The sequence below is a fragment of the Rhinatrema bivittatum genome, chromosome 8, assembly GCF_901001135.1.
Source record: "Rhinatrema bivittatum chromosome 8, aRhiBiv1.1, whole genome shotgun sequence".
NCBI lineage: Eukaryota > Metazoa > Chordata > Amphibia > Gymnophiona > Rhinatrematidae > Rhinatrema > Rhinatrema bivittatum.
The window spans coordinates 264191467-264218036 of NC_042622.1; the positions used below are offsets into that span (position 1 = coordinate 264191467).

Here is a 26570-nt window from a genome sequence, read left to right on the forward strand (position 1 = left end):
TGCCAGTTTTCGCGAGATGTTTCACTGACTGACAAAGGTAAAGTAGATAGCCCTAAGACTACTTTCGAATCAATAATTTACAAATGTTTTCTTTATCTCTTCGTAGAGTAGCTCGTTGAGTATTAGTTATATATATTAAAACAACTTAGGGATCACTAAAGGAACAGTTTAAGACTGTTTTTTATTTATGTTTTATGCTAAGTTCTAGCGATAAAAGAATGGTTTTAGCGCCAAAATCTGTTCAATACAATATTGCTTTATTTGTCGGGTAGTTTTAATTATTTATTTTTATGGCCATTTATGTCTGCAATCTTAATACATACATTTAATGTTATCATTTAGATAGAAGAATTTATGAGTGAACTGATATTGAACTTACTGTAATAGTTTGATTGCTGTTTTCATAATTTTCAGTTTTAGATGTGTTAATTATGTCTCTTTTAAATGAATATTATTTATAGTCCTAATGTGAGATTTGATATGCACAAGGTTTCTCTTAATACTGTATATATGTATATTTGTGTATATGTGACTTTTTTTCATTTTATGTTTTCTAATGATCATTTTTATTAACAGCTTTATTTTTTAGCTTTACTGCAACAGCTAATGTTCAGATTGATATTCTGATATATGTAGCTGTGAGTATACGGTTACAGCATAAAGGTAATGATTTCAGTTTTTTCAAAAGAAATTTTTTTTTATAAAAAATAATGTTTGTGTTAAATATTAGTAGTTTTAAATAGAGTGAATGGGTCACGTTGCACATCCACGATTTAAATATGTATGTTATACATGAATATTATGATTGTAGATTATTTTGGCAGAGGGACATAGAGATAAGCAATTATCTACTTTTTAGCAGATTGTTTAATACTTCTTAGCAGATTGTTTAATAATTTTTATTATAGAGCATGTTTGTGGTAATATTTATTGTTCTTGATTGTTTTAGCCCCTGATGCAGCCTTTTGGCGAAACTCAGCTTGTACTTTGAGTCGGGCAATTCCAATAAAAGTTTTTCCACGGTGTAAGGTAGTCCCCTTTGTTTTTTTGCCTTGGCTACGTGGGACCACCTTCCGGTTTGTTTCATTGGACCCTACTGAGCTTCTGCACCACTTCCACAGAGTCCCAGTGCTCACTCAGCTCCTGCATGCTCCGTATCTGGAAATTATTGTGGCACGTGCGATTCTCCAGATCCTCTGTTTTGTCGCTGAGCTCCTCCTTTGCCTCCTCCTGCTCATTCGTCAGTTGCCAAAGCTCCTGAAGCTGAGTTGCTTGATCGTCCACACACTGGTCTATATCATCAATGTGATCTCACTTCGCAATTTGGTTAGGCTGTCAAAAATTTCACTCCTGACTGAGGCTGTATTGCACTTAAGATCATGGAACCAGGCGCGAATCTCCTCCCATGAGGCTTCTTTCTCAACTGGAATTCCTTTAGCTGTGGTTCCGCCATCTTCATCTGAGCATGAGGTCAATCTCTCCTGTGCACTGCGGCTGCTAGGCATGGGTCTGGACACTGATTTGCCTGTAGTAAAAAAAAATGTTTAATTTCAGTGGCTTTCCTATGTGGAGTCATATTGCCTGCAAATTCCCCTGCACTTATCTTCGGAGAAGAAATGCTGATTACGCACATATCTCTAGGTAAAATCATTAGTTTGTGAGCATCTGGTGAGAGAGCAGGGTTTATACATCCATCTTGGACTGCAACGTCACTTCCTCCTCCCTTAATGCGTATATTTTACATACATTTTCAAAGGTACATGACCTATGTTGTTTCTCTTTGAAAATTAGGTAAGCGTAAAGTATGTGTGTGCTGAAAGAGTTCATCTACTTTTCACTTGCTATTTGTGCAGGTGGACGAGCAGGGGTATAATAGTGGGTGTACAGTTGAAAATCACCTGTAACGTGCTGTTTTACTCCGCTGACCTAAACATGCCCAGAGGAATGCCTCTTTGTAAAGTAAATAAAGGTATGCATACTGTAGAGGCCATGTGTACTTTTAGCTGCAATTCAGGAGGGCATTTTTCAGTCGGGCTATTTTACTTTTGAAAATTGTCCTTCCCATGTCACTGTGTCAGAAGTGACATTAAATGCTGCTCATTTTGTACCTACTTAATTGAAGAATGTTGTAATCATGATAACTTGCCTGGGTCAGAAAAAAATGACTTGGACTGAAATTTGTGGCGATATTCAGTGTTTGTCCAAAAGGGCAAACAGTGAACTAAACTTTCCCTGTACCTATGATGGCTAAGTATTCTACTTTTTCCCATTACAGTTCTCTCAGAGATCTCAGCTGTTACGCAGTTTTTGTTTCAAGGATATGTAGTCACTGTTTCCCAAGATAGCCTCTGAAGCGGGAATGGGAACAGTTTTAGCAGCCATTTTGAATCAGACATTATGGTAAATTGTCAGCATCACTTTTCTAAGTCTATGGGATCCATACAGTATGAATCAGAAACGAACAGCTCTGACATTTTTTTTTTTTTTTTTTGCACATAGCTTTTATTGCATGCCCATGAACTAAGGGACATCTGCTGGGAACATTGGTGAAGCAGTGTTTGACTGTGTATATGAATAATCAGAGACGTTTGTGGAGCAATGTGTGTCTGTACATGAGGGATTTATCAAGGACATTGGTGGAACAATGTGTGTATATGGATTGGTCATTTCTCTTCCATTTCTTTGCCTTTCTTACCATACAGGAATCACACTGAGGTGAACATTGTTTTCTGTTGTTTTTCAGCCCCTGCAACCATTTGTTCACATTTGGGACTCCTCTACGTTACTCACCCTGCAGCAGATTGGTCTAGGGTCTTTTGAAAGAGGGGTGGGCTCCCTCGCTTTCTCCTTGGCAGTAAGTTCTTATAATTTTGCACTAAAATGATGTGGTGATATTATGATCGGAGGAATGGAGGTTTTTGGACAAGTAGTGGTGTTGGAAAGCAGTATTGTTAGATGAATGAGTACCGTTGGACTGGTAGTGGTGTTGGATGGATGGCAGCATGGGATGGGCATTGGTGCTAGATGGATGAGCACTGTTGGACAGGTGGTGGTATTGGATACACAGTAGTTTGGGATGGGGGTGTAGAAAGGGTGGTGATTTTTCGTGGACAGGTAGTAGTGTTAGACCAGCACTGGTATTAGAGAGATGGTGTTGGATAGGTAGCATTTTTGGATGTATGGTATTGATATGATATTATTGGATGGGCAGTGGTGTTGGATGGCCTTGGCTTTGGATATGTGGTATTGAACTAGCACTGGTGTTGAATGGGCTTTGACTCTGAATGTGTGGTTTTGTAGAATGGGTGATATAGTAGGGTGTATGGATATATGGTGATGCTATATGGATGGTGTGCTGGCAGGGGCAGTCATGTATTTGTCAGTTGGTACAATCAGCTATTTTCTGCTGGCCACCAAACTCCTAACTGACTAATGGGCAAGTGGGCTGGGAAGGAGACGTATACTCTTCTGCTGATGCACGTACTATTGCTCCCCTGGTTCAACAAGTCATGTCAGCTCCATTATCCCCTCATGACTAGAGGCCCTGTGCTGATTTTCTCCTGGTCCTGAACTGTATAAGTAGTTTTGAATAGGTAATGATTGTTTCGGCAGCCGGCCGCAGAACCTCACGGCTGGCTACGCTTACTCCCCGAGCCGGTCTGGGTCCTCTTCGCGGCTCCCCAGGCTGCCGCCACTGCCCTCTCTGAACGTGGCGGGGAGCCGACCATGCTACCGCTGCGCTGCCGGCCCCAGCTTCTGCTAGGCGCGCATGCGTGGCTCCGCCCCCAATTTAAAGGGACTGCGGCAGGAAAGACCTCCCGCGGTCCCGGATGTAATCCTCAACTCCAGCACTACTTAAGGCAGCTCCTGCTGCCCAATCTTTGCCTCAGCAACAGGTCCCACTCAACTGAGTTACTGGTTGCTCTGCATTCCTGCCTTCGTGTCTTCCAGCTCCTACCTCTGTGTCTTCCAGTTCCTGCCTCCATGTTTTCCAGCTCCATCTTCATGTGTTCCTGCTTCCTCGTACCCTTGGCTTGCTTCTCCAGTTTTGACTCATCTTGTTCCTGGATTCTGCCTCGCCTGCTGCCTGCCCTGTCCTCTGGCCCGTCTTTGGATCCTCCTGCCCGCCACCAGCACTGACCTCTGGAACGCTCGACTCTGCTTTTGCCTCCCATCTTCAGACCCGTCTACGTCCGGACACCCGCTCCTAAGTCTTATCAACCCCGGTACCCAAAGGCTCAATCTGCGGGGAATGTGGGCTGGTACAGGTGAAGGTCCGGTTGGGTCTTCATCTCCAGCATCCACCTCCCGACGATGAGAGCCTGTGGGAAGCCCTTCTACAGGAAGCACCGACCTCGTCTTGGCCCAAGGGTCCACCAACTGCGCAGTGGTGTAACAGTTTGCTGAGGCCATGGACCCGGCAGACCTTTCAGGCCTACAGGCCATCCCAGGCCTAGCATTGAAAATTCAGCAGCAGCAGCAATTCTTGGAGACAATGGCGGCCTCCTTATAATGCTTGAAGGCCTGCTTAGATGCCTCCACAGCCCCGAGTGTGTCTCCCGCTATGCCAGCACCCGCCGTCTCCTCTCTCCAATTACCGGCTCCTCCCCGGTATGCCGGCGACCCAGGGCAATGCTGGGGCTTTCTCAATCAGTGCTTCATGCACTTCTCTTTTCAGCCTGCACAATTTTTTTCTGATACCGTGAAAACCACCTTCATCCTCTACCTCCTGGATGGCAAGGCTTTGGCCTGGGCATCCCCCCTATGGAAACAAGGGGACCCACTCCTCCAGGACCTACAACACTTTGTCCAAGTGTTCAAGCGGACCTTTCTTGATCCTGGTCACTTGGCAGCCACCGGCTCAGATATCCTCCACCTCCGGTAAGGGGCATGACCGCTATCCGACTACGCCATCGAGTTCCGGACCATGGCCATGGAGCTAAATTGGCGAGAAGATAGTTTGAGAAGTATCTTCTTGGAGGGTCTATCTTCCCGCATTAAAGATGAGTTGACAGCTCAGGACCTCCCGGAATCTCTGGATGCGATCAACGATCTTGCCAGTATGATAGACCGTCGCCTTCAGCAGCGTGCCCGGGAGTTGTGAGGACCTCACAGATCAGTCCCTCTCATACCGCCTTTTTCCAAACCTCTATCGGCACCTCCTCCAACACCTGAAACCACCAGGCAGGAAGAGCCCATGCAATTGGGAAGATGTCCTGTGACGCCCGAAGAGAGGCAACATCATCGGACTCTGAGCCTATGCCTGTACTGTGTTGGGAAGGGACATTTCCTGGCCCGATGCCCTGAAAAGTCAGGAAACTTCCGGGCCTAGGACCAACCAGGGAGGTGGTTCTAGGTTTCACCAGGTCTGCTACCCAACTCATCCTCCCAGTAGCCTTACTCATGAACCAACAAGAGTTCTTCACCCTGGCCCTTCTGGACTCTGGCACAGTGGGGAATTTCATTATGAAAAGACTGGTTGACCATCTTGACCTGCCTACATTACTACAGGATACCCAGTTAGTGGTCTCCTTGATCTCGGGGGACCCCCTTCCAGAGCGGATCACTAGGACCACTCTTCCCATGCGCCTCCGGACTGGCATGTTGCACGTTGAAGAACTAACGTTTCATGTGATTGAAAGGACCGTCCATCTGATTGTCCTTGGGATGCCTTGGCTTCAACGGCACTCTCCCATGATCGATTGGGAGATGCTTCAGTTGGCCAAATGGGGCCCTCGATGCTGCCAACAGTACCTCCTCCCAGTTACGCGCCCTTCCTCGGTGCCTTTCGCTACTGCTTCCGTGGGTTTACCTCCACAATATGCCAGCTACGCCGATGTATTCTACAAGAAGAATGCGGAAATCCTGCCAGAACATCGCCCGTTTGACTGCGCTATCAACTTGCTCCCTGGGACCATACCTCCGCGGAGAAGGGTCTACCCTCTATCCCTTCCCAAAACCCAGGCCATGGCCAAATACATTCAAGAGAACTTGGAGAGGGGGTTCATTTGTCCATCAACGTCACCTGCAGGAGCTGGCTTTTTCTTTGTGGCCAAAAAAGACAGCACCCTCCAGCCCTGTATTGACTACCGGGGGCTAAACGCTATAACGATGAAGGACCTGTACCCTTTGCCCCTCATCCCGGAATTATTGGACCGTCTGCAGAGAGGCCAAATTTTTACCAAGTTAGACCTCCAGGGGGCATACAACCTAGTCTGGATTAGATCTGGAGACAAGTGGAAGACTGCTTTTAATACCTGTGATGGCCACTTTGAATATCTGGTGATGCCTTTTGGACTGTGTAACATCCCAACGGGCTTCCAATCAATGATGAATGAGATCTTTCAGGATCTGCTGTACACCAACATAGTGGTCTATCTTGACGACGTATTGGTCTTCTCTAAGGACCTCCAGTCCCATCATTGTGACGTCCGGCAGATACTCCAGCGCTTGCATGCCCACAAACTCTATGTGAAGCTAGAGAAGTGTACATTTGAAGCAGAATGCTTCCCTTCCTGGGGTACATCATCTCCAGCACCGGTTTCAGAATGGATCCGGAGAAAGTGGCCTGTATTCGGGATTGGCCCCAGCCATCTGAGCTTCGTTCTTCACAGTGGTTTCTGGGTTTGCCAACTTCTATAGGCATTTTATTCCTAACTACTCTCAATTGGTTGCCCCTCTTACCGCACTAACCAGGAAAGGAGCCAATACTCGAGAGTGGCCTGTGGAGACGCTAGATGCCTTTTCAAACCTGATACAAGCCTTCCTCTGTGAGTCCTGCCTCCACTACCCAGACCCTGTGTGCCCTTTCTTCCTGAAAGTTGACGCCTCCTCCATTGCGGTTGGGGCAGTCTTGGGCCAGCTCACCGTTAAAGGCATCTTTCACCCCTGTTCCTACTTTTCCCACAAATTTTCTCCAGCGGAGAGAGGTTATGGCATTGGGGATAAGGAGCTCCTGGCCATAAAATTAGCCTTCAAAGAATGGCGACAGTGGCTGGAGGGGGTGCAACACACCATCACTGACTACACTGATCATAATAACTTGTAGCACCTTCACCATGCCCAATGCCTAAATCCCCGCCAGGTTCGCTGGTCCCTGTTTTTTAATCGCTTCAACTTTGTAGTGAAATACAGACCAGCCACCAAGAACATCAGGGCAAATGCGCTCTCTATTGCCTCAGAGCCTGAGGACAACCCGAACCCGCCTGGCTACATCATTGACCCGGCTCATATCCTGCTGACCGCTTCCCAGGCAGTCTCTCCAGGAAAAACGGTAGTCCCAATCTGACTCCGACCATGAGTACTGGAGTGGGCCCATAACTCCAAGATGGCCAGTCACCCTGGCTGGGTGCGGACCCTTTCTCTGCTCAAGCTATACTATTGGTGGCCGTGGATGGACAAGGACATGAAGGTCTATGTGGGCTCGTGTCCCACGTGCGCTTGGCAAAAGCCTTTGGTGGGATGATCTTGGGTGGGGATGACCTTGGTTGTTACAGCCACTGCCTGTCCCCCCCCCCCCCCCCAAGCATCCCTGGACTCACATTTCTACTGATTTTGTGGTAGATCTTCCCCCTTCTAGTGGCAGCCGAGTGATATGGGTTGTCACCGATCGCTTTTCTAAGATGGCTCACTTTGTCACCCTCCCAGCGCTCCCATCTGCTCCAGAGTTGGCTAGGTTGTTCATTACCCATATCTTCCACCTTCATAGGCTGCCTTGTCACATCGTCTCAGACCGTGGAGCCCAGTTCACTGCTAAGTACTGGCGAACCCTCTGTCACAAGTTTGACATCAAGCTAGATTTCACCACAGCCTACCACCCTCAGGCCAATGGCCAAGTAGACCTTTTTGTGGACCTTTGTAACCGAGTGACAAGATGATTGGGCCAATCTCCTTACATGGGCAGAATTCTCGCATAACTCTCACCCCAATGCCACTACGGGATCATCACCCTTCCTCATCGTATATGGAAGACAGTCACTCCCTCCGCTCCCGATATCCCTGTCTGTTCCATCCCTGGCCACTCAGCTAACAGCACGTGAGCTCCAGGTATTATGGTCCCAAATTGAGACTTTGATCCGCAGGGCTGCCCAGAAAGCGAAAGCCTTTACCGACAAGCATCGGCATCCTGCCCCGCAATTCAAGATCGAGGATAAAGTATGGCTGAGCACCCACAATTTACAACTGGGTACCCTCTTTGAGGCTGGCACCCCGCTACTTTGGTCCCTTCCCTATCTTGCAGCAGATCTCTCCAGTCACTTATCAACTGCGCCTTCCTCCATCATTGAAAATTCACAATGTCTTTCATGTCTCTCTGTTGAAACTGGTAAGCCTATCTTGGCCAAATCAGAGGCTGCCGGACCCACAAAGATTGTCTTCTGAAAAGGATGAGACATACTAGGTGAAGGAGATATTGGATGTTTGTCAACAAAACAAGAGATGGAAGTACCTAATAGCATGGGAAGGATATGGTCCGGAAGAGAATTCTTGGGAACACATATCCAATATCTTAGACAAGAGACTCCTCAAGGAATTCCACATCACTCACCTGGGGAAACCCAAGCCCCCAGGAAGGGGGCTTAGAGGAGGGGGTACTGTAATGGCAGTTGGCCACGGGACTTTGAAGCCAGCTACGCTTACCCCCTGAGCCGGTCTGAGTCCATTTCACGGCTCCCCAGGCTGCCGCCACTGCCCTCTCTGAATGCGGCGGGGAGCTGACCATGCCGCCGCCTCACCGCCGGTCCCAGCTCCTGCAAGGCACGTGCACATTGCTCCACCCCCAATTTAAAGGGGCCGCGGCAGGAAAGACCTCCCACGGTCCAGGATGTAATCCTCAACCCCAGCACTACTTAAGGCAGCTCCTGCTGCCCAATCTTTGCCTCAGCAACAGGTCCCACTCACCTGAATTACTGGTTGCTCTGCGTTCCTGCCTCCATGTGTTCCAGCTCCTGCCTCTGTGTCTTCCAGCTACTTCTTTGTGTGTTCTTGCTTCCTCGTTCCCTCGGCTTGCTTCTCCGGTTATGGCTTGGCTCATTCCTGGATTCTGCCTCACCTGCTGCCTGCCCTGATCTCTGGCCTGTCTTTGGATCCTCCTGCCCACCGCCGGCCCTGACCTCTGGCACACTCAACTCTGCTTTCGCCTCCCATCTTCAGATCCGTCTACGTCTGGAGACCTATTCCTAAGTCCTTCCAGCCCCAGCATCCAAGGGCTCAACCTGTGGGGAACGTGGGCTTGTAAGGTGAAAGTCTGGTTGGGTCTTCATCTCCAGCATCCACCTCCCGATGACGAGGGCCCATGGGAAGCCCTTCAATAGGAAGCACTGACCTCGTCTCAGCCCAAGGATCCACCGACTGCGCAGCAGTGTAACAATGATATTGAAAGGATAGTTCTTTTGGATATATGGTGTTGAATGTGTAATGATGTTGCGCATGTGGTGGTGTTAGTTTAGATGAGTGTGTTGATGGTATTATTGGATATGTCGTGTTGGACTATGGTAGTATTGTTGTTCTGTGTTTAATTTTTTCATTGAAGATGTTCCAATACACAACATAGAAATATATTATAGTTACACAATAGTGATTAAAATAACTCACTATGTAAGAGTGTTTGTTTTAAACTGTATAGGTATTACAAAAATGAAAGACAACTGCAAACGGGACCAAACAGTTTCCCTCTTTCCTCCATCCATAGAAAAAGGAAGTGCAAAGTTCAAGGGGACTTTTGTCACTAGATACTCCCCAAATGTGAATTTTCAAAAGAAAAACAACATGCATAGTTTTATTTGAAAATTGCTACCAGGTTTGCAGGAACAAAACTAGCCATGGACTTTGTGCCTAGGTGGAATACTGAAAATTTCTCCCTGTATGGGCTAGCTATATGCCAATGGACTGCATCAGTTTACCAGTTAATTAAACTATAGTGGTGTTGGATGAGTGGTTGTGCTGATGGTGGTGTTAGATGTGTAGTTGTATTGGATGAATGATTGTGTTGATGGTGGTATTGGTATTGGATGAGTGGTTGTGCTGACGGTGGTGTTAGATGTGTAGTTGTATTGGATGAATGATTGTGTTGATGGCGGTATTGGTATTGGATGAGTGGTTGTGCTGACGGTGGTGTTAGATGTGTAGTTGTATTGGATGAATGATTGTGTTGATGGCGGCATTGGTATTGGATGAGTGGTTGTGCTGACGGTGGTGTTAGATGTGTAGTTGTATTGGATGAATGATTGTGTTGATGGCGGTATTGGTATTGGATGAGTGGTTGTGCTGATGGTGGTGTTAGATGTGTAGTTGTATTGGATGAATGATTATGTTGATGGTGGTAATGGTATTGGACAAGTGGTTGTGTTGGATCTGTGGTTGCTTTACAGAGAATTTCTAGCTCTGCTCTTGGCTCATTGTTCTATCCTGCCTTTATTTCATCCTAGGATTATGGGGCCTACCTGTGTGTTGTGGATGACTCCAATGAACACATGTTATCTGTCTGGGATTGCGCCAAGGGTAGCAAACAGGCTGAGATTAAGGTAAAACTTTGTTAAATGAGGTACTCAGCATTCTTCAAGATAAAACTGCCAAGTTCAAGTTCAGGAATCATTAGCCAAGTATATTCTGGGCTTTGTGTCTCTTTTGTATTTGAAAAGCTCTGTTACAGATTTTGGCACTGTTCTGTATATTTCTGTGCCAACCGAATTCTTACAGCATTTTTATGTCACATAGTCAAGTTTAAAGCTGCAATGAAATAAGATGCCCAGCAGCAGCCACTGGGTTTTAACATCTCTGTGGTGCTGTTATGGGTAATTGTAGGAAGATGTGAAGGGGAAGGAGGACTGAGAGAGGCAGCAGTAAGAGGCTGAGTGCTTGAGGGGAAAGGAGGGAGCAGTGTGTGAGTGCCAAAGATGCACAATGCTTGAGGGGAAAAGTTTACAGAAGGGTTCCTGTCAGCAGACCTACACAAGTGGAATTCGATAGCTGCAGCCTTAGGGTTTCTGAAGTGTCTGGCACAGTAACCATGACGATGGATAAATATTTGGTAAAAATGAAGTCATGTGCCAGAGGTGCTTTGCATTTGGCTGTGCGGTCCCTGACCTTCTCCTGCACTCAGAATTGTGAAACTAGGAGTCCTGTTGCGACCCAGAGTTGGAACGCCTGCAGGTGTATGGAGTCAGGCCCTTTGACTACAGGTGTCCCCGAGTCTGGCGCTTTGCGTGCAGGCATCTTCCCAAGCATGTATCCACAAGGCCAGCCCTTCACCGGCAGGTCTGGCCCTGTCTGGTCTTCACCAGCAGGCGTCCCTGAGGCTGACCTGTCACCCGCAGATCTCCCTTAGTCCAAGCACTGTGTATGTATGTTGGAGGAAGGGATGTGTGTCTTGACACTGGAATACCCTAAACATGAAGGAATCATTGCATGCATGAATTATTTTGCAAATATCTTTTAATTCATAATTGCAAAACTTTTAAAATATTCCACGATACAAAGCAATCAAGATACAATGAAAATACATACAATAGGTATAATGACAATATTAATCACACATATGTACTCATGAAAACAATACTCATTCACAAAGAACTTCTAACTAACTAATACGTTACCCTAACGGACAAAGTTACCTACATTTAATTCACATTCAAACATTGTATCACTGCAAACTCAGTGGTGCAATGTTATTTACAATTAGTAGACACATATCTGAGAATATCAACTGATAAAAAAAGGTTACTTAGTCTCAACGTGCTAGGTCAATTAGTGAAGTGTATCCATTTCAAAACTGAAAGGAAACTTGTATGAGAGCTGTTGGTAATAATCGTATTAAAATCTATGATCACTTTCTATATGAAAGGTTCTCTAGGTAGATGTGTATCAGATGAATATAACATTGCACCACTGATTTTGCAGTGATACAGTGTTTGAATGTGAATTAAATGTAGGTAACTTTGTCCTTTAGGGTAACATATGAGTACATATGTGTGATTAATATTGTCAATATACCTATTGTATGTGTTTTTATTGTATCTTGATTGCTTTGTATCATGGAATATTTAAAAAGTTTTGCAATTATGAATTAAAAGATATTTGTAAAATAATTAATGCATTTAATGATTCCTTCATGGGTAGGGTAATTAAGCTGTTGGAATCACAGTTTTCTACCTTTTTTTGGTTTGTGCCTTATTGATTCTGGAATACACCTTATGCACAGCAGGATTGATCTGCACTGGCACAGTTGTGTTTGACTGTGCTTTCTGCTACCATCTGCTGACGAGATGCGGGCAGCACAGGAAAGTCAGAGCTAGGTTATACCTCTGTGAAGCCTTAGTGCATGTTTCCTGCCTCCAGTGAAGCTTTTCAAAGCATAGAACAAACATCTGAAATATAACTGCCTCAATGGCACACACAGTCGCAAACTATATAAGCATACACACAGTTTCACTCACTCACATATACCTGGGCATTCATGCATATACTAACATGCACTATAGCCAGTCACTATCACACATGCTCATACAGTCACACGTGCACATGTACTTTCGCATCTGTATATAGCTATGCACTCTAATAAACATACACTCAGTTGCACACAACACATATACTCAGAATAAGTAGCACACAGTTGAAAAGAGGCACCGGTCATTCCAGGCTGCTGTTGGATGTAGTGGAAAGAGGACATAAAGGGCTGGATTTTAAAAGGGTTACGCGCATAAGGTACGCGCGTAACCCTTTTAAAAAACCCCTGCGCGCGCGAGCCTATTTTGCACAGGCTCGGCGGTGCATGCAAGCCCCAGGACGTGTGTCGGGGGCGTGTCGGGTGGGTGGTGCAATTTCCGGGGTGATCCGGGGGCATGTCAGGGGCGTGGTGCTGGCCCAGGGGTGTGATCGAGGCTTCTGGGCCAGCCCCTGGGTCGGGTGATGGCGCGCCAGCAGCCTGCTGGCGCGCACAGAGTTACACCTGCCTCCGGCTGGCGTAACTTTAGCAACAAAGGTAGGGGGAAGGGTTACATAGGGCCGGGGGGGTGGGTTAGGTAGGGGAAGGGAGGAGAAGGTGCGGGGAGGTAGAAGGAAAATTCCCTACGAGGCCGCTCCAAGGCCGATTTCGGAGCGGCCTTGGAGGGAACGGGCAGCGCGCGCCAGGCTCGGCGCGCGCAAGTTGCACAAATGTGCACCCCTTTGCGCGCGCCGACCCCGGATTTTATAAGATACGCGCGCGCTTAGATTTATAAAATCTACCCAAGTGTGCTTTGTTCCAAAGGAGAAGACAGAAGTGTATTTTCCTGCCCTCTCTCTTTTTCTCTGCCCGCAGAGTACGAACGAGTCCGTCCTCACCGTGGAGTTCAATCCGACGGACAGCAGCAACATCATCACCAGCGGGAAATCCCACATCTACTTCTGGACCTGGCAAGGCGGCACGCTGACCAAAAAGCAGGGCATCTTTGGGGTAAGGAGGCCAGCGAAGAGCAGGGTGCCCTCAGGGTGAGGGAACACCAGCACACTGATGATCAAAGAGCAGGGCATCTTTGCATGACATAAGAGCACAGTAATGTAGTAAGTGACGACCGCTAAAGACCAAACGGACCATCCAGTCTGCCCAGATTGAGACTTTTTCTCTCTGGTTTTTCCACCACTTGAGTAAATGTATACATAAATTTTCGTTGCCTAAATCAACATCAGTTCCCTCCCCCATCTGCCTCCCCCAGCCTCTCACTCCTGCTTCTACCATCGCCCGCCACTGCTGTCCAAAATACGTCCTTTCCTTTCATGGGTTCTACTCATCACCCCCCATCAGCCCGTTACCACTGTGCTCTGGGCCGGTCCCAAGCATTTTAAATTCCATCACAATTATTAAGCACCCTCTGAGTAAAGAAAAACCGTCTCATGTTCCTTCTTCATCTTCCTCACAGCCACTTCATGTCATGATCTTGAATTTCCTCTTCTGCCGAAATTATTTATCTGAGCAGAAAACCCAAAATGCCATTTCTATTCGTTTTTTTTTTCACTTCAAGGGTATGACATTTTTCTATCAGTCATCAAGCCAAGAATCCAGATCCTAATCTTTTGTTTGAAGCGCATGTTAAATCGCCGATGCAAAATCTTTTTGGAAGCTTCAGATGCTAAGAAGGTTGAAACCATATGTTGACCTCGATAATTTTCGTACTGTACTCCATGCACTCATAAGAACCTAAGAAATTGCCATGCTGGGTCAGGCCAAGGGTCCATCAAGCCCAGCATCCTGTTTCCAACAGAGGCCAAACCAGGCCACAAGAACCTGGCAAGTACCCAAACACTAAGAAGATCCCATGCTATTGATGCAATTAATAGCAGTGTCTATTCCCTAAGTAAATTTAATTAATAGCCGTTAATGGACTTCTCCTCCAAGGACTTATCCAAACCTTTTTTGAACCCAGCTACACTAACTGCACTAACCACATCCTCTGGCAACAAATTCCAGAGCTTTATTGTGCGTTGAGTGAAAAAGAATTTTCTCCAATTACCGGTAGTCTTAAATGTGCTACTTGCTAACTTCAAAAAACAACCAATAAGGGCTGAATAACATAGTCTGGGTAAAACAAATAAGCATGGGTGTAGCTTGCTTATTGCGGCGGTTACTTCCCCTACTACCCCTAACTAATCAAGCTAGATATTTCACTTGGATGCAGCTCCATCACTGCTCTCTACATTAATGGTGGGGGTGGAAGGGAAATAGCTCTTTGGTTCTAAGAGAAACAGATAAGAATGAGAAAAAAATGTGTGAAGCTTGCTGGGCAGACTGGATGGGCCGTTTGGTCTTCTTCTGCCGTCATTTCTATGTTTCTATGTTTCTATACGTTTCATGGAATGCCCCCTAGTCCTTCCAATATTCAAAAGAGTAAATAACCGATTCACATCTACCCGTTCTAGACCTCTCATGATTTTAAACACCTCTATCATATCCCCCCTCAGCCGTCTCTTCTCCAAGCTGAACAGCCCTAACCTCTTCAGCCTTTCCTCATAGGGGAGTTGTTCCATTCCCTTTATCATTTTGGTTGCCCTTCTCTGTACCTTCATCGCAATTATATCTTTTTTGAGATGTGGTGACCAGAATTGTACACAGTATTCCAGATGCGGTATATAATGCCAAGCAGCGATTATTCTAACTCGCTATTCCTAGGATTACCACAGTGTACACTGAAAGCATTAACAGGATATTCAAAATTCTGCCATGACCATATTTTCCAAATAATAAATTCCTAACACTGGTTACCTGTTTAATTTCGTATATCATATAAAATCCTCACCCTGATTCCCAACGCATTAAGGGGCAGATTTTCAAGGATTTACACACGTGTGTGTGGGGGGGGGGGTTATGTGCACCGGGCCTATTTTCAAAAGGCCCGGTGGCGCACTTAAAGCCCTGGGACGTGTGTAAGTCCCGGGGCTGGCAAAAAAGGGGTGGGGCGGGGCATGAGCAGGGAGGGGTAGTCCGGGGGCGTGGCCAGAGGCCTCCACACGGCCGCTATGCCGGGGGATCGCGCGCCGGCAGTTGGCAGGCGTAACTTGTGAGATAAAGGAACGGGGGGGGGGGGGGGGTTTTGGGCTGGGGCGGCGGGACAGGTAGGGGAAGGGAGGAGAAGGTGGGGAAGGGAACGGAAAAGCCAGCCGGTCTCCCCGAAAGCTCGGCGCACGCAAGGGGGTGCACTAGTGTGCACCCCCTTGCGTGCGCCGAGCCCTGATTTTCTAACATGCGCGCGGCTGAGCTCGCATGTTATAAAATCGGGCGTACATTTTAAAATCTGCCCCTAAGTGACAACTCACTGCCACTTATAAACTTTTTGCCTAAAATTTACCATCCTGTCTAGAGTTTGCGATCAGAAGGTCAATGCCTCTTAGCTGCTCTGAATCATAAACTAGACTTGCAGAATCAAGAGCCTGGTTGTTTTCAGTTGCAGCTGCCCTGCTCTGGAACTTGTTGCCTCTGATGTTAAGCAAAATGTTTTGCAGTAAAATATTGAAAAAGCCATTACAAACATACTTATTTAAACAAGCTTTCATTTCCTGTAATATTCTTACAGAACTATTTGCAGATGTGGCCTGTTCCGATAAGTTTCCCAAAGGAAACTTGCCATTTGTGATACTCGCTGGGAAAATTTGTATTGTATCGTTTGTGTGTTAACTTTTATTTTGGATGTTTCATTAGAAGCCGCTTTGAACTTGAAATAATGCACCTTACCAAATTTTTTTTTTAAATAAATAAAGATTCTTGGAGCATCTTATTTTCTCATAAATAGAAATGCTGCCATATCAGCCACATAAACACAAGACAACACTTCCATTCACACAACACGTTGAAGTAATACAAAAGACTAGGGGTGTGCATTCGGATTGACCGCATTAGTAAAACGCAACTCATATTTTTTTTTTACTTAAAAAATTGATTCGACATAAACGATCGGATTTCCCACATATCGAACATAGATATGTTCGATATGTGGGAAATCGCGATTGTTGAGCCAAAATAAAAATATAAACCCCCTCACCCTCCTTAATCCCCCCCCCCCCCCGACTTACCACAACTCCCTGGTGATGGAGCGAGGAGTGAGGACGCCATTTCTGCAATCCTTGGCGAGAAGCATGTGACGTCGGCAGCACGTCGAGTGACGCGGCGTCACGTGATTCCCGGCTCGTTCGCGCCGGACGGCTCGTTCGGCCCAAAAAGAACTTTTGGCCAGCTTGGGGGGCCTCCTGACCCCCTCAAGCTGGCCAGCTTGAGGGGGTCAGGAGGCCCCCCCAAGCTGGCCAAAAGTTCTTTTTGGGCCGAACGAGCCGTCCGGCGCGAACGAGCCGGGAATCACGTGACGCCGCGTCACTCGACGTGCCACCGACGTCACATGCTTCTCGCCAAGGATTGCAGAAATGACGTCCTCACTCCTCGCTCGATCACCAGGGAGTTGTGGTAAGTCTGGGGGGGGGATTAAGGAGGGTGAGGGGGTTTAATTTTTTTTTTTGCACATATGTACATATACCCAACTCATTGGATTTTTTTTATGTCCATATTGGCCGCAAGTGGGACCCCCTTTCGGACATAAAAAATATGAACATAAAATTTTGCTCTGCACATCCCTACAAAAGACTAATTCCAAACAGTAGAATATCAAGACTGCTTCAGCGTTTCTTTGAAAGATGCTGGCAAGATTTTGTAAAACCTTGTACAAGCAATCTGATAATACTTAGCATTTTGTTTCTGCATAAATATCGCATCCAATCTTTCCACCTGCATCCTTTCTATCATGAGCTGGTATCCTACCCCTGTAGGGGGAGGGCTTTCATCACCCAAAATGTCAAATACAAAATATAGCCATCAAAATAACTACAGAGGCAAAGTTTTGAAAACCCTTAGGAGGTAGCAATTTTCAAAAGCACATTTACACGTATAAAGCACATGTAAAACCAAGTTTTAAGCATGTAAATCCTTTTATTTTCATTAGTTATTTTAAAATATTTATTACTCACGCCTCCATAATTTGGGGCAGGGTAGATAGGTAACATACATAAAATAATATTAGTCAAATAAAATAAAACTAGTGAAATAGTGCTTGCTCTTTATGTTATTTTAACTATGTTTATTTTATGACCTTTATTCTGTTTTAATTATGTTTTTCAACTGATGGTTTTATTACGCTTTATGCCTTTGATAATGTATGTTTGCTGATGTAATCCGCCCCGAACCTTGGAAGGTGCAAGATATAAATCCTTTAAATAAATAGATAAATTAATAAAATAAACTCTAAGTTACATTAACAACACATATCACGTGTATAAAAAGAACAAACCAAGCTGGCAATATACAGAGAATGCATTTAAGACTGAGAGCCAAATTCCTATTTAAATAGATGTCTCTTGAGTTCTTTCTCAAGGAGCCGATGCAATGCAGTGCACTCAGCCCTCCCTCCAGACCGCCATGCCGCCGCCGCGTGCAGGACTGCACGCCGGTGCTCTGGCCTTCCTCCTGACCCCCGGCTTCCCAGGCGCGCACGCGGGAGGGGCCCGGACTCCTCCTCCTAAACCTGCAGGTATTTAAGGCAGGGCCTGCTTCTCAGGCCTTGCCTTGGCTACTCCTGCCTTCAGTTCCTGTTGGGTTCCGCCATCATCTGTTACTTGTTTCCTGTCTTCTGCTTCTCCTTGCTGTCGGACGCGGGTTAAATAGGCGCTAATCCAGCCCCTGATGCAATAGGAGGATTGGCGCCTATTTAACGCGCGTCCAACACGGAGTGAATGAGTTAACGCTCATCACGTGCAAATGCATGTTAATGAGGCTATTATTCATTCACTCCGAATGCAAAAGGATAAATGTGCGTCTCAGACACACATTTATCACTCAGATATTAACGCCTGCTTAGAGCAGGCGTTAATAGCTGAGTACAGAAAAGCAGAAAAAAACCCTGCTTTTCTGTACTTTTTTTAAAGTTAAAAAAAAAAAGAAAAAAAAAACTCTGCCGGCCGCTTTGAAGACCGATGGCGATGTGCTCGGCGTTTTCAGAACCGGCCGGCTGCAGTAATGAAAACCGACGCCGAGTTTATCGGCATCGGTGTTCATAACCAGCAGACCGCTGGCTACCACGGGGGTCGCGTTAGCAAGCAGGCGTTAAGGTCGCACTAGCGACCCTAGTGCCTCCTTGCTAGCACGACCCTGTAACTTGTTTATTACATGGCGTCACCCTTGCACCCGCGTTCCGCAAATTTTAGTGCACCGGCCCCTAAATGCTTTCGGATCTCTTGTATACCAGAGTTCCGTCAGGTTGGGCCAGCTGTTGAGAATGCACCTTCCCGTGTTTCTCCAAGGCATGCTACTTTACAGCAAGGGATGTCTAGTAGACCTTGGCAGGAGGACCTCCTTAGACGTCAAAAGAAACCAACCCATAGACCTCAACAATAAAGCTTCACCCTGAAAGGGCAGAAGTATGAATAATGTGGTTCGTAAAAAGAGTCAAAAACATCATATCAAACAAGCAATGGCATAGGATAAAATTATGGGGTAGCGGGCATACAGCCATTTTACATTTCCCACACAAGTTTGAGCCCAATAAAGCAATATGAAAACCATTAGAAGTAGCATAATATACCCAGTGTAAGATCTTGAACTGCATTTCTTGTCATCTGGAATCAACCAAAACCTTTTGCACACTTTTGAAATAAAGACATAAAATCATCAGTTGTCAAAGATGTCCCCGTCTCCATATTCCATTATTAGTTAACCTTATCATAACTTTTACATCTAATTTGATCAAACATAGTTTAAACCAATAGGCAATTTTGTTTTTATAACTTCCTAAACACAAGATCTCAGATTCTAAAGAGCCTATAATTATGTTTTATTAATCTGGCTTGTAAATACATGTGAAAATGCTGATTAGGAAGATCATATCTATCTTTCAACTGTTCAAAAGAAAACAGTATTTTGAGCTACACAGGAAAAAGATGCAATTGGCTTGATCCCTGTTACGTTTGACAGTCCATAGGCCCTCCTCTACTCGTTGCGGCCGTCTGCCACACTTAGCTGTGGCTTCAGCGCTGGGGCCCGACCTCCCAGCACGCAGCTTGGCTGGGCTTCTGCCCGGGTCGTGCTGATCGACGCAGGTGCATCCCCTCCTCAGCGGCGCCAGGAGAGCCACCCTCCTTCTGACAATGCTCGTCCAGGGCCTTCCTGGGGTGCAGGCGAGTCGACCATCGGATTCTTTAAAGGGACAGTGGCGGAAAGATCCTGCAGGCACTCGCTGATGAATCACGCCCTGGCCCAGATATAAGCAGGCCCTGCTGACTATCCAGTGCCTTGGCAATAGGTCAACTCGTGAGAGAAGTGCATGGCCCGTGTTCCTGTTCCTCGCTCCTGTGTGTCTTCCTGTGTTGGTTCCTGGCTTCCTGGTTGGTCCTTCCTTCACCCATCTTCGGCGTCTTGTCTTCTCCGTCTCCCTCGTCCTCGCTCCTTGGATTGGATTCCTCGAACTGGCTCCTGGCCTCTTCTCAGATTGATCCACTGGCTTGACCCCGGCTTGCTTCCTGGCTCCACTTGTTTGCCACCTGCCCTTACCGCTGCCTGAATATTGACTCCACCTGATTGCTGCCTGCCTAGACCTCTGCCCGAACCTTACTCCATGTGCTTTTCCTGGACTGGCCTCGCACCTGCATCTCGTCGGATCTTCATCTACCTGGATGCCTGCTCCTAAGTCCAGCTGGCCCCGGCACCTGAGGGCTCAACCTAAGGGAATGAGGGCTGGTATTGGTGAAGCTCCAGCTGGGCCTCCGCTCCAGTCCTCTCTTCCTGCTGACGGGGCTGGGGGGGATCTGCAGGGCTCCTCCCTGCTGGTTGCGCCAACTCCCCCTCAGTCTAAGGGTCCACGCTCCCAACAATCCCTTTCTGAAACTACTCTACAAAAACCTTAAAGGTGAAGTTTAAAAGCCCGACTCCCGCAGAAATCAGGAGATGCACGAATATGTTGGGCTTGTGTGTGCCGAATGGATTTTAAAAGCCGTCCAGAAACGCCCGTAAATGCTGCATGCGCAAATAAAAGATTTTAAAAAGGGGTGTGGATGGGGCATGGGAGTGCCTAGATTTTAACCTGAAATTTGCCTGCCCCGGGGACCCCTGCTGCGTAACTTTACTTCTGCTATGGATGACATGGAAGTGATAAAACAAAAAAATCTAGGCAGATCAGCGGGGATTTAAAGGTCAAGGCTAACGGGGGGGGAGGGGGAACGCCTATTAAACTAGGGGGGGTTTGGAAGACCTGTCCCTTAACTGGGAACAAACTGGTTTCAGTGGCAATGGCATCGGTGTGAGGCCCTTTTAAAATTCCCTCCTTATGTGGTAGAAGCGGCTTTTGAACAAACAGGCACGTGCCCACTTAAAACTGAGCACACGTGGGCATGGCCAGGCTATTTTATAAAATAGCCATGGCCCTGGGTGCGGGCCAAACACGTGCACATGTGCGCCTGGGCGCCAGATTGAAAGTTACCACTGAGATGGAGAAGGTATAGAGAAGTGCTACCAAAATGATAAGGGGAATGGAACAGCTCCCCTATGAGGAAAGACTAAAGAGGTTAGGACTTTTCAGCTTGGAGAAGAGACGGCTGAGGGGGGATATGATAGAGGTGTTTAAAATCATGAGAGGTCTAGAACGGGTAGATGTGAATCAGTTATTTACTCTTTCAGATAATAGAAGGACTAGGGGGCACTCCATGAAGTTAGCATGTGGAACATTTAAAACTAATCGGAGAAAATTCTTTTTCACTCAACGCACAATTAAACTCTGGAATTTGATGCCAGAGGATGTGGTTAGTGCAGTTAGTATAGCTGTGTTTAAAAAAGGATTGGATAAGTCCATTACCTGCTGTTAATTAAGTTGACTTAGAAAATAGCCACTGCTATTACTAGCAACGGTAACATGGGAATAGACTTAGGGGCGGATTTTAAGAGCCCTGCTCGCCTAAATCCGCCCAAATCCGGGCGGATTTAGGCGAGCAGGGCCCTGCACGCCGGTGAGCCTATTTTACATAGGCCTACCGGCGCGCGCAGAGCCCCGGGACTCGCGTAAGTCCCGGGGTTTTCTGAGGGGGGCGTGTCGGGGGCGGACCCGAACCGCGCGGCGTTTTCGGGGCGTGTCGGGAGCGTTCCGGGGGCGGGCCCGGGGGCGTGGCTACGGCCCGGGGGCGTGGCCACACCCTCCGGACCCGCCGCCAGGTTGCATCCCAGCGCGCTAGCGGCCCGCTGGCGCTCGGGGATTTACGTCTCCCTCCGGGAGGCGTAAATCCCCCGACAAAGGTAAGGGGGGGGGGTTTAGACAGGGCCAGGCGGGTGGGTTAGGTAGGGGAAGGGAGGGGAAGGGGAGGGGAGGGGAGGGCAAAAGAAAGTTCCCTCCGAGGCCGCTCCGATTTCGGAGCGGCCTCGGAGGGAACGGGGGTAGGCTGCGCGGCTCGGCGCGCGCCGGCTATACGTAATCGATAGCCTTGCGCGCGCCGATCCAGGATTTTAGCGGATACGCGCGACTACGCGCATATCTACTAAAATCCCGCGTACTTTTGCTTGCGCCTGATGCGCCAGCAAAAGTACACGAACGCGCCGTGTTTGAAAATCTACCCCTTAGTGTTTGGGTACTTGCCAGGTTCTTATGGCCTGGATTGGCCACTGTTGGAAACAGGATGCTGGGCTTGATGGACCCTTGGTCTGACCCAGTATGGCATGTTCTTATGTTCTTATCTCACTATGCAACCGTGGTAAAAAATTAGGAATGTCTGTCAAGGGCAGAAAACTAAAAACCGTCCAGGACCCACCCCATCATTTAACTAAAAGTCGCCAAGTTTGACACAGTGCAGCAAAAAAGGGAGTAAACTATTATTTCAGGAAGTATAGTATCGGAGCATTGATGGACTGTACCCCAAGGAGAAAAAGGAGAGAAAGTGTGGTCAATCAATCCAGGAACACAATACTGATAAGTACCTCCCAACCATTCCTGCCCAAAAAGAAGCTGACAAGCAGCATTATAAAAACTGAAATCAAACATATTCAGTCCCTCCATGTGCTCTGTCTTTCATTAAAGTGTAATGACTAATCCTTCTGCCTTTTGACATCCACAAAACTCTAGATAATAAAGAAACCAACCTTCTCTCATCTTGCAAAGTGAGACAACAAAGGAAGTAAAAGTTTAGATAAAAGCACATATCTTTGAATAAGGCTGCTCTAACAAACAACGAGAGAGGCAGTTCCATCCAAACCTGGAGCGGAGGGCTTCAGATTTAGCAAAATTCCTTTTAAGCCTGAAAATTCGCCACATTGAGTAATGAGGGCTGAAATGGAACCAAGTAAATCCAGAGGATTTGCAATAAAAATCAAAATATCATCGGAGAATAAGCATATCTTCTGTTCCTGGGTTTCTAACTGCAAACTGCTAAACCCCACAAAAGATTTAAATTTAATAGCAAGAGGTTCAGTAGTGAAAACATATAATAGAGGAGACAAAGGACAAGCTTATCTGGTGCTACCAGAAAACCCAAATGGAGAGGAGATTTGTCCATTGATGATCAACCAAATCTGAGTATACATAAGGGAAAGTCATGACAAAAAGCATTATTGAAGCTATAATGCCTTCTGCATCTAAACCTGCAATGATGCCTTTGCTGTTGTCACGTCGTCCCTCCCAAATTGCATGAATGAGCTTCCATATATTGGTCACCCCATGCCCGTTCTCAACAAATCCTACTTGACCAAAGGAAACAGCGCCAGGAACCGTCCAAGCTCAAATGATTGGCCAACACTGAAGCTAAAATTTCATGTCAAGATTGATAAGAGAAATAGGCCTGTAACTCTCAGGTTTCGCCAAAACCTTTGCCTTTTTAGGAAACACAGTAATTAAGGCCTGATTCTCATGTCCTTGAAAGGACCCCCAAAATCAAGGGACTCCTCCAGCATAGGGGAGACCCAGCACACTGACCAAAAAGCAAGGTATATTCAGGGTAAGGGAGACCCAGCACACTGACCAAAGAGCAGGACATCCTAAGGAAGCTGTAGCACATGTCTTCATGGTAAGGGCCTAGTGCAACTGAACAGGGTGACGGAACCAGCACATGGTAAAAGAGCAGGACCACCTCAGAGTAAGGGAGACCCAGCACACTGACCAATGAGCAGGGAAACCTAAGGAAGCTGTAGCACATGTCTTCATGGTAAGGGCCTAGTGCAACTGAACAGGGTGACGGAACCAGCACATGGTAAAAGAGCAGGACCACCTCAGAGTAAGGGAGCTCCAGCACACTGACCAAAGAGCAGAGTTTTCATAAGCTCTTGTGCTTAAATATTTTGTCCTTTCTAATTTTTTTCAGAAGTATAAGAAACCCAAATTCATTCAGTGCTTCGTGTTCAATGCCAGTGGGGACGTACTGACTGGGGACTCTGAGGGGAACATCCTGACGTGGGGCAAAACAGCGGCCGATATAAGGACCCTGGGGAAAGGTGCAAAAGGTACGAGAGACCAATCTTGTCCCCAAAGGATTCTGAGTGGGATGGGACAGTGACTGTGCCTTGTGTGTCCTAGAGCAGGGGTGGCCGACTCCGGTCCTCGAGAGATACAAAGCTATCTTAGGCATATTCATCGTGGATATCCTGAAAACCTGGCCTGTTTGTGGCTCTCGAGGACCGAGGTTGGCCACCCGTGCCCTAGGGTGTTCTGGGACTGATGTTATCATAGATGAAGCACAGAAACTGAAAGGAAGCTGAACGCCCAGCATGATGGAATGTAACCCAATGCCAGGAAAGAAACGTGAGAAATATTTTTTTTTCTAGCATCATCTTTATTAGAATAAAAGGGCTAATAAGAAATGAACAGTGAAAGGGGTATCCCACGGTAATCTCTCCATACTTTTTTCGTACACCTCATTTATTTTTAACTTTTGAAAAAAAAATGCGCACGGCAACAGTGTCCCGTGCCGATACAGTAAAAACCAATACAGTGCCTACGTGCGATACCACCTCAGAGACCGTAGAATTTGGAGATGGATGTTCCCGTGTTCTTCTTTCAGAGACCTTCCAGATCGTGAGGCAGTCGAAGGCTCACGAAGGCAGCGTTTTCTCGCTGTGCCTGCTGCGCTGCGGATCGGTGCTGAGCGGGGGTGGGAAGGACCGCAGGATCATCCAGTGGAGTCCCTCCCTGGCTGTAGAGCAAGAGACCGAGGTGAGACCCCCGACTCGAAGGTTCTGTTTCCTCTGGCCAAGCCGGATAAATCATCCAATGGCACCGAGAAAAGAAAAGTTTCTCTCCGAGCTCAGAAAAACTGAGAAGGTTTTTCCGAGCATGCACAGGGGGTTCCCACACAGGCGCCGCCATGCAAGTCTCCTCCTTAAGCCTTTTTTCTTCCACTTGTGCAAAAGGATGCGTTTTTGCTCTCTCCCTCCTAAGCTATGCATGAAATGGTTTGCTTGTGGTTATTGTTTATTATTTCTTTCTTTGCTGGTTTTTCTTTTTTTTTTCCCCAAGTCTCATCCAAAACAGAATTTTTTTTTCTCTAGAAGTTACAAACATTGAATTTGACTTAAGCTTCAGCTATCTTTGCGACGGCAGACAATAAACGAGCTTCAAAAGATGTCCCCGAAGGTTCCTACAAATCGTCTCTGGCGGGTCTGCGCGATCACTGCCTTCGTTGTTTGCCGCCGGCGCCCGATGTCCCTAACTGTGCTGCCTGCGCCCAAATGTCTCCCGGGGGCCTTGAAATTCAGAAGGTGCACACACTTTCAGGTGAATTTTAAAAGCCCCAGCGCACGTCAGAACCGGGAGATATGGGCACAGGTCGGGCTGGTGCGCGGCGAGCGGGTTTTAAAAGCCGCCCGAGTACACGCGTACTTGCCACCACGTGCGCAAATGAAAAGTTCCATGAAAGGACCAGGTCGTGGGCACTAGGGATGTGAATCGGGCTTCGGACGATTGAAAATATCGTATGATATTTTCAAAATCGTCAGAAATCGGGGGCTCCCCCAAAACGATAGGAAAACCCCACGATATTGTTCGTGGGGGTTCTCTTATCGTTTTGGGGGAGGGCGGGAAAAACGGCACACAAAACTAGCCCCTAAACCCACCCCGACCCTTTTTAAAGATGGCGCCGGCCATCCAGTGCTCCCCCCATGTGACAGGGGCCGGCCAATGGCACGGATACCCTGTCACATGGTAAGGGCAAAGGCCACCAGCGCCATTTTGATTAGTGGCAACCGACGGCCTGGGAGCGGGAGATCGCACCCGGGACCCCTACTGGACCACCAGGTATCTGTAAAAAGTTTTTTGGGGGGGTTGGGAAGGTGGGGGAAGCTAAGGGATTAGTTTTAAAGGGTTGGGGTGGGTTTTTTGTTTATCGGCTCAGGCGTAGCCGATAAACAAAACCGCATTATTCATACTTCTGCCCTTTCAGGGTGAAGCTTTATTGTTGAGGTCTATTGGTTGGTTTCCTTTGAAGTCTAAGGAGGTCCTCCTGCCAAGGGCTACTAGACATCCCTTGCTGTAAAGTAGCATGCCTTGGAGAAACACGGGAAGGTGCGTTCTCAACAGCTGGCCCAACCTGACGGAACTCTGGTATACAAGAGATCCGAAAGCATTTAGGGGCCGGTGCACGATGTGAATCGGAACCGGAATCCGAACCGATTCCGGTTCCGATTCACATCTCTAGTGGGCACTGGTCTGGGCAGGGCATGGGCGTTCCTGGATTTCACATTGAAATCTGTGCATAAAATACTTACGAGCACAAGCACGCGCCAGGGTCCCCTGCCGCGTACCTTTACTTCTGCTAGGGATGACGCGCAAGTTATAAAATAAAGGCAAATAGATTGGCGGGGTTTTAAGGCTCAGGGCTGACGGGGGAGTAGGGAGGCTATTAAACCAGGGGAGGGTTGGAAGGTCCTATCCCTTACCTCGGCGAACTGGAAAAGAACTGGTAAAACTGGCAATGGCGCTGGCGCGCGTGTCTTTCAAAATCCCCCCCCCCCCCCCACGTACGCAGTAGACGCGGGATTTGCGCGCATAGACGCGCGTCCACTTGAAATTGCACACACGTGTGCACGTGTTATAAAATGGCCG

General features: G+C 47.2%; 1 protein-coding gene across 3 annotated transcripts in view; it reads left to right on the top strand.

Moving 5' to 3' along the window:
- The window catches only part of EML3 (EMAP like 3), a 192620-nt gene that overhangs the window by 146453 nt on the left and 19597 nt on the right, over positions 1-26570 (top strand). For 2 of the 3 annotated variants that reach the window (XM_029614868.1, XM_029614869.1), the window contains exons 11-15: positions 2744-2854; positions 10425-10520; positions 13295-13429; positions 23836-23974; positions 24532-24683. In XM_029614868.1, the coding sequence (XP_029470728.1) occupies positions 2744-2854; positions 10425-10520; positions 13295-13429; positions 23836-23974; positions 24532-24683 (633 nt within the window). The remainder of the gene's footprint in view (positions 1-2743; positions 2855-10424; positions 10521-13294; positions 13430-23835; positions 23975-24531; positions 24684-26570) is intronic. The other variant, XM_029614870.1, reaches the window with a different exon arrangement.